This window comes from Mus caroli, unplaced genomic scaffold, assembly GCF_978045245.1.
Source record: "Mus caroli unplaced genomic scaffold, Mus_caroli_1 scaffold_18, whole genome shotgun sequence".
In the NCBI taxonomy this organism is placed as follows: Eukaryota; Metazoa; Chordata; class Mammalia; order Rodentia; family Muridae; genus Mus; species Mus caroli.
In genome coordinates, this window is record NW_028227273.1 from 62007692 (window position 1) to 62021072 (window position 13381).

At 54.5% G+C, this 13381-nt stretch overlaps 1 protein-coding gene across 1 annotated transcript; it reads left to right on the plus strand.

The window, feature by feature from the left end:
• Positions 1–713: 713 nt before the first annotated feature.
• Sik1 (salt inducible kinase 1) lies at positions 714–12155 on the plus strand. The gene is made up of 14 exons (XM_021186558.3): positions 714–842; positions 1450–1620; positions 2127–2243; positions 4846–4909; positions 5060–5221; positions 5336–5460; positions 5552–5675; positions 6253–6476; positions 6737–6892; positions 7338–7460; positions 7571–7787; positions 8196–8477; positions 9110–9338; positions 9730–12155. Exons 2-14 carry the CDS (start codon positions 1465–1467, stop codon positions 10091–10093), a joined length of 2343 nt encoding a protein of 780 aa, XP_021042217.1. The 5' UTR covers positions 714–842; positions 1450–1464; the 3' UTR covers positions 10094–12155.
• Positions 12156–13381: the final 1226 nt, after the last annotated feature.

A 13381-nucleotide genomic window follows, 5' to 3' on the forward strand; every position in this document is an offset into this window, starting at 1 on the left:
TTCTTGCTTTAACTTTCCAACTTGCTGAATATTTAGAGATTCTCTCTCGTTCTCTCTCTCTCTCTCTCTCTCTCTCTCTCAAAAGTAAGTGGCGTTCAACTAACCAACACTTTCCTAGAGCCAGGCATTCTTGCAGCTGGCCGGCCCTCTCAGGGATGAAGTGAGGGTCAAGGGGCAGTCGCTGCTGGCGGCACATCGAGTGCCCAGCATAGCAGAATGATCAGTCTAGGGCCATCAGCCCCAGAGTCCCACGCCGAAAATCCCGCGGCTCATTCCACCCTGCTGCGTCCGAAGGGGGCACTGAGCACCCACAAGGCACCGTACCCACCATGAAGCCCCTGGAAGAAGTCCCAAAACAGGCTCGGTCTCCTGGTCGGGGGTGGGGATGGGGTGGGCTACAGCAGTGTCGTCCATGCCCGGCAGGGGGCGCCAGCAGTCTCGGGCGGTTGCTGAGCCGGGCCCCTGACGTCACCGCCCGCGGTCGCCATAGCGACGGCCTCACCGGCGCGCGCGTCAGAGCCTCCAGTCTCTTGGCAACCACCCGATCTCCGCTCCCCCTCGGCAGGCACCGGGCCGCGCGTCGCTCTGGCGTCAAAACGACGTCAATGGGCTGTGCCTGCCGCGGGGGGCGGGGGCGGGGGCGGGGCGGGGCTTGTGCGGGGCGGGGCCGGGGCGGGGCGGGGCGTTGCCGCGTGCGGCCGGCGGCGGCGGGGCGCTGACATGCGGCGAGGCCCGGGCGGTGGCGGCAGCGTTGGCGGCGGCGGCGCGAACGGCGGGCACCGGAGCAGAGCTAGCAGCCGAGCGGGTGGCATCCCGGGTCGGGCTCACGGAGGGCGGCGGAGGTGAGCAATGGCGCGGGTTCGGGTCTCCGAAGCCCGCAGGTGCGCGCCTGGGGTCGCGGGCAGGACTCCAGCCCGGCGGGCTCCCTATTGTTGCGGGTCGGCGCCCGGAGGCGGGTCTGCGAGCGCCCGGTTGTGGAGCCTGTCCTGAGGAGCCGAGCGTTGGCTCTGGTGGACGGGAGCGCGGTGAAAGCCCGGGACCGTAGGGTGTCCAGGAGCTGGCTTGGGGTCGACTGCGGGTGGACTGCTGGCGCGCGCGCCCGGCCAGGACCGGAGGTCGGGGGGCGCGTGCGTGGGGGCTCGCACTGAGGGAACCTGGGATCGAGGGGGCGCGCGCGTGGGGGCGCAGGCTGGGGGTTCGGGATAGAGGAGTGTGTGCGTGGGGACTTTAGCAGAGGAGACACAGTATCAAGGAATGAGCGAGTGGGGGTGTGAGCTGCGAACCTGGGTCGGGGCCACACTAGGAGCCTGGGGCTGGAGGAACAGAGGGTCGAGGACGCACGCGTGGTGGCTTGGCGGACACAGTTTCAGTGGCCGGGTTTGGCGGGGAACGGGATCGGGACCGAGCCGGAGTCGGTCGGTACTGAGCGCATTCCTCGCTGACCCGCAGGTGCGGCCCGAAGCCATGGTGATCATGTCGGAGTTCAGTGCGGTCCCCTCAGGCACTGGTCAGGGCCAGCAGAAGCCGCTCCGAGTGGGCTTTTACGACGTGGAACGAACCCTGGGCAAAGGCAATTTTGCAGTGGTTAAGCTGGCGCGGCACCGAGTCACCAAAACGCAGGTGCGCGCGCGTGTTGTGTGTGTGTGGGGGACTAAACCAGGGGGTGGATCCAGCCAGGGGTTGGCCCCCTGTGCTGATTCAGTCCTGCAGAGTTGATTGTCACAATTGTAAACGATGACAGTGTTTAGTCTGGTAAAGGGGGGAAAAAAGCTTTGTATTATGCTTCTACATAATTTGTACAATTACTAGGGAAGAGCAAAGATAATAATGACCAGCAACCGCCCCCTCTGAGAGAGAGGGGGAGAGAGATGGAGGGAGGGGGGAGAACACAACAGAAACGAGCAGCTCCTTGTAATAAAGCTAGCTGGAAAATACAGGGGCTTTAATTTAACTTCTATCCCTTTAAATAATGTTAGTGGCTTCTTTTAATTTTTTCCTCCAACTTCTTGTGACCTCTTGAAGACATCAAATGTTTGAGAAATTCATTTGTCCAAAAAAAAAAAGTACAAATGAGGTTACTTGAAGTGTTCCCCCCCCCCTTTTTTTTTTCTTTTTAAAATCTGTAGGTTGCAATAAAAATAATTGACAAGACACGGTTAGATTCTAGCAATCTGGAGAAGATCTACCGGGAGGTCCAGCTCATGAAACTTCTGAACCACCCGAATATCATCAAGCTTTATCAGGTGAGCCGAAGGACCCTCGCCTCACCGTGGGCACATCCATCCTGCCACATGTCACACCCTGAGCCTTCTTGGGTCCCTGAAGGTAGTCAGCATTTCTGAGGCTGTGTGGGAACTGAACACAGAGTACAAAGTAACTAGGTTGACCTTCACTAGGCTGTGCAGCTTTATTGACTGTTAGTCTCTTGCTCTGGGTTCTACTTGATTTTTTTCCACGTTCCAATTTTATCTAGTATTGTAATGTGTTCCAGTTTTGCACATGTTGAGGTCCGTTGTTGAAGTCCTGTCACTGTGAGGATAGCCATATGTATGTACGGTCAGGCTTGAGTGAAGGACAAACTTGAGCGAAACTGGAAACTTCCGCCTTTGCAGAGGATCGCTAAACGTTTAAAAAGCAGCTGTTCTTTCCCAGGTCTCCTTAATGTGTCTTTGGGATGCAGTAGCCCTTGTCTCCCTAGTGTAGCCCGGAGTGCTGGGGGAAGCTGGGGAGATACTTCAGCCCTCTGAACTTGCTGTTTAAGCTGGGCTGAGGACATGCCGCACCCGTTTCTGTCTTTTGTTTCCTGACGGTCTTCCTCAATCTGCCTTGTGATAACTGGCCACTTCTGCTGCCGTGAAATGGCTCTATGGATAGAGGAGCCAGTCCTCGTGGATGTTGTTGTTGTTGTATCTGCTTGTGTGGTGTGTAAGTCCTGTCAGTGACTCTCAGGATCCTCATGAGCCTGAGGTGACTCCAAGGGACAGTTGGAAAAGCTGTGTTTATGGTTCAGGAGGGGAAAGAACTGTAATTTAAAATTACCCCTGGCCAGTCCTTCTCAGAACAAAGGCAGACAAGTCTCTGGAGTTTGTGTTTGGCCTGTGGTGACGGCTCCCTTGGAATCTCTTAAGCACAGAGCCCAGGGCTGTGCACTCAGGGCTCATCCATTATTTCAATCTTCATCTCTAAGTTGTACTCGAAGACGGGTTTCCTCCGGGGCCAGTGCTTGAGAGAGGGGGCTGGGAAGGGTAGACTCCTGTGCTCCTGCCTGTTTGTGGACGCCAGTCTGTGCTGTCTTAGCACCCTCTTCCTGCCTTCCACTTGCCCACTGGGTTAGGTAGGCTCTTACCACCGAGGAAATGTTACCCGGGCAATGGATGTCAGAGTGGATATTTTAGCTTCTGTCTTCAGTGACTCAGCTTTCGCGATTGAGTGGGCTGCTGAAGCCAATTGGTACTCTGGTCTTTATTCTGGTGTCTAGCATTCATTCACCTGACCTCGGGCCCCAGAGTCCTGCTGAGGCATCTCGTTCTCTCCTTTGGGTGGGGGTGGGGAGTGTTTGTCTGGTTGTGGCTGTTGAGATAGGGTCTTGCAATGTAGCTAGCTGTTCTAGCTGGCCCTGGTGCTCTGTGTCCTGATGGCCTTAGACTTGGGGCAGTCTCCTGCTGTAGTCTCTGATGACAGATGTCTATCACCACAATTGGTTTATTTTGGGTCTTAAAAGGTTAAAAGATATAGACGCTAAGTTTGTTTTCCTTCTCCTTTTCTTCTGTGTAGAAAAGGTGTAAGCAGAGGTCTTCTGCCGCACCGTGGGGAGGGGGACAATGGCTGAAATTTTAGCTGAATTGCTACGGTTTTTAATAACACATTTCTTAGTAAAATTTATGACTCAAAAAGCGTCTTTAAAGTATCTTCTAAAGGAATAACAGCATGTCTTAAACCCAAAGAAATCTTTCTTTCTATTGGAATACAGTCTCTTTCTCTCCCTGAGATGTTTTCTTTCTTTATTTGCTGTATTGGGACAGTTTCACTACGTGGACTGACTGGGCTAGGACTTGCTATGTAGACCAGGCTGGCCTTGAACTTCCGGTAATTTTGCCTCTGCCTCCAGAGTGCTGGGATTACTGGTGTATGCCACCATACCTGGCTCCCTGGAATATTTAATCTATGCATATGCATAAGTGTAATTTTGATTTGTTTCAGAACCAAAAAAAAAAAAAAACAAAACCCTGAATCTTTGTTGCTTAGTTATGGTTTAATTTTTTTTTTTAAGTAACAAAGTTGCCGATCAATAACTGAACTCAGAAGGTGTATGTTGACATTGACCATTACTGCTGACACATGCCAGGCGCTACATTGTACAAAGAGCAGTCCCCTGTAGCTTACCTGGCAAGGCTTGATGTCTTGTTCTTAAGGTGTTCTTAAGGCCTAATGTCTTGTCAGTAGAGGGAGTGGGGGTGGGGCACTTGTATTGATCACTCAGTCTGTTATGGTTTTTGTCCATGGGGCTTCTGAAAGGACCTTCCCAGGATTCTAGCACCCATGGCCCCCTGAGCTCCCAGGAGGCAGGCACGCCAAATGCTTGCCCTGTGTAGTCTTGTTGTTGGCTCTGTCCCCTTTAAGAGAAGGGGTTGCCAGGATGGTGGGCCAGAGGGGCTTCTCCCAAGGTGTTTAAAGTTGCTTCTCTGGGTTGTGGGATTTTTTTTCCCCTTCCCTCTCTCCTTCCTTAAACGATGGAGGCAGTTTCTTGGAGAGAGGTCAAAGGTTGTTTGGGATTCAAGTGCAACTATCCCGGCTTCTTTGTGCACCTTTGTCTACCACTTAAGTTTTTCCTTTTTGTTATTTCAGGTTATGGAGACAAAGGATATGCTCTACATTGTCACAGAATTTGCAAAGAATGGAGAAATGTTTGGTGAGTTGAGTTCATCAAAGCTAATTTAGGTGAAGCCTGCCTTCTCCTCTATGCCTCCCTCCCCCACCCCCACCCCACCCCACCCCACCCCCCACCCCCGACCCCGAGGCTTGGTGTCTTCTGGTGTGACTGTTTTGTTGTTTCCCTCAGATTATCTGACTTCCAACGGGCACTTGAGTGAAAACGAGGCTAGGCAGAAGTTCTGGCAAATTCTGTCAGCGGTGGAGTACTGCCACAACCACCACATTGTCCACCGGGACCTCAAGACGGAGAACCTGCTCCTCGACAGCAACATGGATATCAAGCTAGCAGGCAAGAGTTTGCGCCCAGCGGGCGGGCAGGCCGGCGGGCGAGGGGTGGCCCTGTGGGAATGCGAGTGCATGCGAGTCCCAAACTGATGCGAGTTCCTCTCCCTTTGCCTCACAGATTTTGGATTTGGGAATTTCTACAAGCCAGGCGAGCCTCTGTCCACGTGGTGTGGGAGCCCCCCATATGCAGCCCCTGAAGTCTTCGAGGGGAAGGAATACGAGGGTCCCCAGCTGGACGTCTGGGTAGGAGCCCTTTGTGGACCCTGCTGCCTGCCAGCACAGTCCCCGGAGCCGGCAAGCAGGGTCCCAACCTGAGCTGTCTGGTCATTCACAGAGCCTCGGTGTGGTGCTGTACGTCCTGGTATGTGGCTCCCTCCCTTTTGACGGGCCAAACCTGCCTACGCTGAGACAGCGGGTACTGGAGGGCCGCTTCCGCATCCCCTTCTTCATGTCTCAAGGTGGGTGCGCACCCTCGGAGCCTCGGGTATGCCTTGCGGCGGCTTTAGGCAAGAGGTGGTGGGTGGGTCTTGGCAGTGCCTGCTCAGCTGTCTAGCAAGTCTGCAGTCTAGTCAGGACTGGGTGATCAGGCTGCAAGAGAAACCCAAGCCACAGGTGCTTTCCAGTGGCCTACTTACAGCTCAGACAGGAACCTCTCCCTGCAGTCCGTCTCCTTCCTATAAGCCTGCCTCTGCAGTCCCCCCACCAGCCGTTGCCCCTTCATCTTTGCAACTCCCCCATTGTCGGTTGCAAAGCCAAGATGCCAGCCCCTCTTACACACAAGGCTTTCTGTTTCATAACTATGCCTAGCCTCACCTGTACCACAACAGGAGGTACTTAGAAAGAGCGTCTTTCTCTGCGTCTGGTCCCCAACATGGTGGCTCTCCTCTGTAGCAGGGGGAGACTAAAATGGCAGCGTCAGACTTCTTGACTGTCATGTGGGTGGTTTCTGCCTGTGTGACCAGCTCCACTGTGGGTGTAGGAATGAGCCCCCAGGCCCAGTTCTGCATCCTCAGTGTGAGCCCTTCCCGTCCACAGACTGTGAGACGCTGATCAGACGCATGCTGGTTGTGGACCCCGCTAAGCGCATCACCATAGCCCAGATCCGCCAGCACCGGTGGATGCAGGCCGACCCTACTCTCCTGCAGCAGGATGACCCTGCCTTCGACATGCAAGGCTACACCTCCAACCTGGGCGACTACAACGAACAGGTGCTAGGGATCATGCAGGCCCTCGGCATCGACCGGCAGCGGACAATAGAGGTGAGCAAACTGTGTGCTGTGTGGTGGCCGGCTGGCCGTGCCTAGCCCTCACATCCTGGGATGCTGGTGGGATCGGGTTACTTGGGCAAAGCAGGGCCCTTACTGTGGAGTTAAAACAGAGCTACAGTCTAGTTTAAGCGCCCGCTTGTCTAAGGATATTCTTGACTGCCTGGGAGTCACCTGGAGGAGTCTCACGGGGAAGCCTAGTGGTTAGTGAGGCCGAGCGGGCTCGTCCTGACCCTACCATCCCTGCTCCCTAGTCTCTGCAGAACAGCAGCTACAACCACTTTGCCGCCATTTACTACCTCCTACTCGAGCGCCTCAAGGAGCATCGAAGCGCCCAGCCCTCATCCCGGCCCACCCCTGCACCCACCAGACAGCCCCAGCTCCGAAGCTCAGACCTCAGCAGTCTGGAGGTAAGGCTGAGCTCCCTCTCAAAGCCCAAGTTCTCCCGGCCCTGTAAGATGTCCCTTGGAGCTCATAGTCCTGTGCTTAGACTTGGCACTGATTGTCAGGGCGGTACCCGGACCTCACTGCAAGCCTACTTGTGCTTCAGCCACAAGCTGTGGGAAATGGAGGAGCTGTGGGGAGTGGAGTATGGGCGGAGCTATGGCTGCTCTACTCTGGCCCAGGCCCTGCCGGCTGTTGTTCTTGCATGCATGCATACATGCGCATGTGCACACACACACACCAGTCACCTGCACATGCGTGTGACCTCACAGATGAAGACTGGGCCCCTAGCATCATTAGCTAGTATCTGGCTGGCCTCTTGTCAGTTTTACCTGTAGGACCAGCCAGCTGCCACGGGTACCTGACCCTGGAAGTACTCCCTAACAACCCATCCCTCTTCTCTGGCCCCAGGTTCCTCAAGAAATTCTCCCGTGTGACCCTTTCCGGCCCTCTCTGCTGTGCCCACAGCCCCAGGCCTTGGCTCAGTCTGTCCTGCAGGCTGAGATAGACTGTGATCTCCACAGCTCACTTCAGGTGTGTGGGTACTAGTCTTTTGTGGGTTCCCCATTCTCTCCTGATGGACCACCAGGATCCATCCGTAGGGAGGGCCCCGGAAGTGACAGGCTTCTGTCCCTCCCTTGCAGCCCTTATTATTCCCCCTGGATACCAACTGCAGTGGAGTGTTCCGGCACCGATCCATCTCCCCCAGCAGTCTGCTGGACACAGCTATCAGTGAGGAGGCCAGGCAGGGTCCCGGCCTGGAGGAGGAACAGGAGGTCCAGGAACCCCTGCCCGGCAGCACAGGCCGGAGGCACACATTGGCCGAAGTCTCCACCCATTTCTCCCCGCTCAACCCTCCTTGTAAGTCCAGAGACCCAGCATCCAGGGTGAGGGCCAAGACCAGTTGAAATGTGCCCTTGGCCTGGTGCCTTCCCTCAGTTAGGGTTTGTGTGTGTGTGTGTGTGTTTTGTTTTGTTTTTGTGACCCATGGTTCATAGTTAGGCTTAGCTGTCCCAGGCACTGGAGGACAGGTGTTTTGCCTTGGTCCTCTTCCTGTCCTGGGGTCTGAACCTTGCTAGTTCGCTTGCCATCTGCCCATGCACCTAGGGGCTCATAGCCAGGGCTGTAGGCTCCTGTGACCTAGATTAAGCTTAAGTTGGAGAATACCATACCCCAGCTTCCCCTCACTTTAACAGGCCAAGTACCTCGTCCCTCGGGCTGCACGCTGGGGTGTGAGGTCTCCTGCTCAAGTACCCGATCTCCCCACAGGCATAATTGTCTCCTCCTCTGCCACGGTGAGTCCCTCGGAAGGGACCAGCTCCGACAGCTGCCTCCCCTTCTCTGCAAGTGAAGGTCCTGCAGGGCTTGGCAGTGGCCTGGCCACCCCAGGGCTGCTGGGCACCAGCTCTCCAGTCAGATTGGCCTCGCCCTTCCTGGGATCACAGTCAGCCACCCCTGTGCTCCAGACTCAGGCAGGTCTGGGCACAGCCATCTTACCTCCTGTCAGCTTTCAGGAGGGACGGAGAGCGTCTGATACCTCTCTCACTCAGGGTAAGGTCCAGTTCTGTGCTCATCCCTCCTGCCCCAGGGGGTGGGGGTGCTACTGTCCTGGCAGGCCATCTCTGACCTTGATGGGAGTTGTGGATGTCTCATCCCAGCCTGTGCAGGGCCATCCAGGCTCCTCAGGTGCAACCCCAGTTCTAGGCAGCTTGGCTTCCAGGGTGGACTCAGACATGGCCCTGAGTGCAAGGGACAGCCGTTCTGGACAACAAGCAGGAGGCCCAGGGTCAAGGAGGTGACCTTTACAAAACAGTCCCATGCCTGCTTCAGGCTTTTCTATGCCACTCAGGGTCAGGCTACCTGTGAGGCCCTCTATGTCTATGTTAGTCCAGGTAGCCTCCAGAGTCCAGTGCACCGCATATTCTCCTCCACAGCATCCCCAGACACACCTGTGGGAGGGCCCACAGCCCCAGACCTAGAAAGATGACTGATCACGGAGGAGGTGTGGATGTTGGACTCAGGAGCTAGCAACTGCCAAGCGAGCCCTGTAGGGAACCTTGGCCATAGCTGCCCAGTTATTCTTCCCATCCCTCCTCCTCAGGGCCTGGAAACTCCAGCAGGCTGAAAGCTGTCTGCCATTACCTAAGAGCCTGCTAAGCCCCTGCCTGCTCTTGTCTCCATAGGGCTGAAGGCCTTCCGGCAGCAGCTGAGGAAAAATGCGAGGACCAAGGGGTTCCTGGGACTAAACAAGATCAAAGGGTTGGCTCGCCAAGTGTGCCAGTCCTCCGCCCGAACTCCCCGGGGAGGGATGAGTACCTTCCACACCCCGGCCCCAAGCTCGGGCCTGCAAGGCTGCACGACCAGCAATCGGGAGGGCAGGAGCCTACTTGAAGAGGTCCTGCACCAGCAGAGGTAGGCCGGACACACATTCCCGGGCTCTTGGCTCTTTCTTTTAAGGAGCCCATGAAACAAGCATTCCCTGTATGCTGAGATGTGCCCTGCCATGTGGTTCCTTAGGGACCTTTATGTCAGGGATAGAGCAAGGAGGGACACTGGGCAGGCTCAGTAACCTTGAGAGCAGTGGTGATCAAGACTCTCCTGTTGAGCCTGACATCTCTGAGTTGCCACAACAGCCAGGATGTGGGGCATGATGGCTCAGGGATGTGTCTGTCACACACAGAGCTATGTGAAATCCCATCTGCAGCTTTGAGGTGGGTGGGGCCCACCTGGGCAGTGTGGAAACCGGGCAGAGCCAACAACAAGGGTGACCGACCTCCTCCCTCTCCGCCTCTCTGTTCTTCAGGCTGCTCCAATTACAGCATCACTCTTCTGCCGCCACCGCCGCCTCATCTGGCTGCCAGCAGGGCCCCCAGCTGTCCCCGGTCCCCTATGTGCTTGCTCCCTGTGACAGCCTCCTCGTGTCTGGAATTCCACTGCTGCCAACACCCCTTCTCCAGGCTGGCATGTCCCCTGTGGCGTCTGCTGCGCATCTCCTGGATACCCACTTGCACATCAGTGCTGGCCCAGTGGCCCTCCCCACTGGGCCCTTGCCACAGTGCCTCACCAGGCTGTCCCCAGGCTGTGATCCTGCTGGGCTGCCACAGGGGGACTGTGAGATGGAGGACCTGACTTCTGGCCAGCGGGGGACGTTCGTCCTGGTACAGTGAGGGTGGCTCTGGCCCACACACATCCCCAACCTCGCCACCTTTCCCCCACCCCCCGCCGTGGCCGATTGACTCTTCCAAGCAATAATTTCAGAGTATGTGAAGATGGTTTCCGGACTCAAAAGCCAAGAACTTTCTAGACGTGAAACAAGCAATACGTTTGGTGTATGGGCTTTTTAGGATATTTTTTGTTGTTGTTTTTTGTTTTGTTTTCTCCTTGCACTGAGTGACCTCAATGATAAGTAGGGACTGAAACTTTCTGAAGAAAAATAATAATTGAGAGTATATCACGTGGGCGGGCGGACGGGAGGGGAGGGCAGTGGGGGGAGAGCGGCCTCCGAGGCGTGATGAGCTGGGGCATCCCTGAAGTGGGGGCAGCTCATACTGTTGCTCATGCCTGTGTAGTGGTTGGCGTTGTTTCAGGCTTGGGTTCACAGCTCTCCCCTTCTGAAACGAGCATGCTTTAGACAGAAACTGTGAACTCGCTGCTTTCTGTGTGGGTTTCAGAGCAGCCAAGGCTCAGCCTAGGGGAAGACGGACGGCACGCATTCTCGGGGTCTCCCGTCAGCCAAAAGACCGCCTTGTCGTGGTTCAGCTTGGGGTTTTTGTAGCTGCTCAAGTCAGTGCGCCAGGCTTATTCAGAGGACTGGAAGGGAGGAAGGACCTGCAGGTGGGCACTCTCACACCGCAAGGAAGCCGAGAAGTTCCTTCCAGCCTCGTACCTCGACTCTGCTGCTAATTATCAGATTTTTATGCATTTCATTATCAGGGTCCCGCTAGAACACCTGACTTGGGGAAATTGTGCAATACCAAGGGGCTGTGACCAGAGAGACCCAGGCAGCCAACGGGCATCTTGGTTATGACCACCTTGCCCTTGGCCTGGGACCTTTCCTGGTAAAAGCCTGGCCCCCCCAAGGCCTGGGCTCTGTCTGGCTTGCTTTCCAGGAGGATCATAAGTATAGGTCAGTGTTTGTAAAGTTTCTTTTTAAAGCAAATACTGTATATGTATATAAATAGGAAACAGACACTACTTATTTTTTTCTATTTTGTATACACTTTTGTGTTCCTGGCTTAAAAAACCTCCCTTGGTCACATTAGGAAGTTGTCCCCATGTTTGTGGTGAAAGGCCTGTAGGCTGCCCACCTCCAGTACAGAGTAGAGGTGTCAGGGAAGAAGTGGCCCCACCTGACAAGTCTACCTGGGCAGGGAAGGCCCTGGCAACAGCTGTGCCATCCAAACACCTCTGGAAGGAACCAGGGATGTCAACCCTTCTGACTCCTTCTGTTTCTCTGCCTCCCGGGCGACTTCCACCACCAAATCTCACCGCAGCAGTATTAACCTGAGGTCATTAAGGGAGAGGAAAGGAGACACTTCAAAAGCCAAAGATTGACCCAGTTACCCAAGGCCAGGAAGAGGCAGCACCCAAACCTGATGTCCCAGCGTGGTCCTCCCTGTCGGGCCCCGTGGCCCACCCTATACCGCTTACTCTCCAGACAGGCGAAGGACCGACCATTCTTCTGGGTTGGAACTGGTGCCCTCCATAGAACAAACCAAAAAGTGTCCCTCCTGCCGACTCACCTGATGTGTGCATCAGGGAAGCAAGCACTCAGCATCCTGGGCAGCCAGCCCTCCTCATCTCCCATAGTTCCTGTCTGGATACCACAGATCAAAGGCCTGGGCACTGCTGTGTCAGAGCGGCAAGCACTTTACTTTCTGGCAGTTTTTGTGTCTTCTAGTTGCTATCGACCCTCTGGGGGACAGTAACATGGTTTTTACTTCTTGGGTTTTTGGGTTTTGTTTGTTTTTTTTTTTTGTTTTTGTTTTTTTAGCGTGTGTGCTGTGTTTTTATAGATCCTCACGGCCCTGGACTGGACTGTAATGGAATCGCCTATTTAAAGACACTACGTGATCTCAGATGTATATAATGGTTTTGTTTTGTTTTTGTTCTTTTTTTTTTTTTTTTACTATGATGGAATTGTTTCATTTCTCATGTTAATGTGAGAGACGTATGCCAAATGATTAGTTGATGTATTTTTTTTTAATTTAATATTTAAATAAAATATTTGGGGGGAAATCTTGACTTACCCTTGGTTCACCTCTGAGAGCCCATTCCTTTGAGACACTGTTGGGAGGCCCCAACAGGCTAAGCTCTACCCAGGCCTGCCACAGTGGCCTGTGGCCCCAAATCAACAACAGGCATTTCCTGCCTTCCCTCCTTCCAAGTGTACTCTGAATCCCTTTACAAGTTCTAGAAGAATTTCACAGGGAATCTCCCCTGGCCTGAGTCTTCACTTCCTTTGGGTAAAGAAAATTCTTCACCATTGCCATGGAATGGAGCCCAGGATCTCTGCAATGGAGAAGTACAATGGCATAAACTCCATAGAAGAGAATGGAACAATCCTACCCTCTTTGGGTCTGTCTATACCCAAAAACTGGTCTCAGATGTTTATACAGAGATGGTCACAGCAGTCAAGAGGTCAAAGTTTAGGGGCAAGCCCGGTGTCCATGAATGGGCAAAATGTGTTCCCTCACTATAGTGGGGTACTCAGCCTTCAAAGTAGAAAGCACCCTGCTCTGAGTGAATCCCAGGGGTATGCTCAGTGAGATAAGTCAGCCACAATAGACAGGGGCAATGACTGCTCTCCTAAGGGGACCTTAGAGTGGTCAACCTCAAAGTAGCATGGTGGCTTAGGGACAGATCCAGCTTGGGACCTGGAGGTAAGGGCTGTTCAGACACGTGCTTTAATGCCTCTCAACTGTGCGTTCTGAAGCAAGGTGGTTCTCATTTCATGTTGGGTCTGTCATGCCATAATAAAAGTATTCGAGAGAAAAGACCCAAAGAATGGACAGTAACTGCCAGAAGGAGCGGTGGCTGAGCACAGTGAGCTGGAAACAAGGCTATGCCACTTCAGGTCTGTGAGAACCCAGAGTCTTCGCCAGGGCTCTGGAATATGTGAGGAGCACTGTTCCCAGGGGCCAGCCCAGCTCCTCAGCGGGAGGGGGAAAGTATGGGGGTGCCTCCTTGGATCCTCATGCTGTGTGTTTAAAATGCCTACCACATCTCGGCTAAACCAAGCATCATGAGGAAAACCAACCCAGACTATACCTCCAAGGAAGCTGGGCAGGCTAGCCCCCAGCCATGCTGCTCGTGTGGTTGGGAGGGATGACAGGGCCACATTGGCAGAGACTCGGGGACAGTAGGCTCCATTCAGGCATTCAGCGTGACCGAGGCATATGCAGTACCCTTGTGCTGGGAGAACCTGCTTACTTCCTGGAAAACTGACCAACTCC

What these genes read in the sequence shown, in the direction of transcription:
- Sik1 (XM_021186558.3), top strand. Translation starts at nt 1,465, where the DNA reads ATGGTGATCATGTCGGAGTTCAGTGCGGTCCCCTCAGGCACTGGTCAG. An exon ending in ACCGAGTCACCAAAACGCAG is followed by an intron (nt 1,621 to 2,126) that starts GTGCGCGCGCGT and finishes TAAAATCTGTAG; the next exon opens with GTTGCAATAAAAATAATTGA. An exon ending in GAGGTCCTGCACCAGCAGAG is followed by an intron (nt 9,339 to 9,729) that starts GTAGGCCGGACA and finishes TCTGTTCTTCAG; the next exon opens with GCTGCTCCAATTACAGCATC.